General features: G+C 62.8%; 1 protein-coding gene across 1 annotated transcript in view; it reads left to right on the top strand.

Moving 5' to 3' along the window:
* The first annotated feature begins 102 nt into the window (after positions 1 to 102).
* The window catches only part of ACADSB (acyl-CoA dehydrogenase short/branched chain), a 37,255-nt gene continuing 36,687 nt past the window's right edge, over positions 103 to 670 (top strand). The window contains exon 1 of the mRNA XM_060641274.3: positions 103 to 231. Within this exon, the coding sequence (XP_060497257.3) occupies positions 190 to 231 (42 nt within the window). The 5' untranslated portion in view covers positions 103 to 189. The remainder of the gene's footprint in view (positions 232 to 670) is intronic.

Genomic DNA, 670 nt, shown 5'->3' with positions numbered 1-670 from the left:
CAGGGCTTATGGCAAAGGCGGAGAGGGAGCTGTCTGTCTCTCTTGAGGTTCCGTAGGCACCAGGGGGCGGGGCCAGGGAGGTGTGCTGGGGGTGGGGTGACGGCCCCGCCCCTAAGCGCTGGCCCTGGGCCCGGAGGCGCTGAGAAAGGACTTCGCTGGATTGACGCAGTCTCATCTCCTACAACACCCATGGAGGGAGCCGCGGTTCGGCTGCTGCGCGGAAGCGCGCTGGTGAGTGCGCTGGCGGCGGTCGCCCTGGGGGGTCTGAGACGACCTTGGCCTCGGCGGCGGTGTCTTCTAACGGGACCCGGGAGCCCGCTCCACGTCTCGGGTCCTAGCCTCCTTCTCTCCTCCGGGTCGGTCTCAGACCCTTCACCGAGGGCCGACCTCCCACCAGGCCTCTGGGCGAGCCAGCCTCCGCTTCTGTAAGGAGGGCTGGGAGTAGCAGCTGGTGAAAAGGGGGCTGGGAGATGTTCTAGAAGCTTCTTTGAGGGAGCAAGCATTCTGCGCTGAGTCGGAGTGCCATGGCTCCCAGATGTCCTTTGCAAATCTTTGGGCCTGAGCCTCGGATCCTTAGGGGCAGTTTGCAGAGGTGCCCCCTCTCCGAGGCCAACTTTACCCAATTATTACATTTCACCACCACCCCCAAAAAGATTGTTAAAAATAGCCT

The sequence above is a fragment of the Panthera onca genome, chromosome D2 (genome assembly GCF_046562875.1).
Source record: "Panthera onca isolate mPanOnc1 chromosome D2, mPanOnc1 haplotype 2, whole genome shotgun sequence".
Lineage (NCBI taxonomy): Eukaryota > Metazoa > Chordata > Mammalia > Carnivora > Felidae > Panthera > Panthera onca.
The sequence above is the reverse complement of the archived record's forward strand: the minus strand, read 5'-3'. Positions and strand labels throughout refer to the sequence as shown.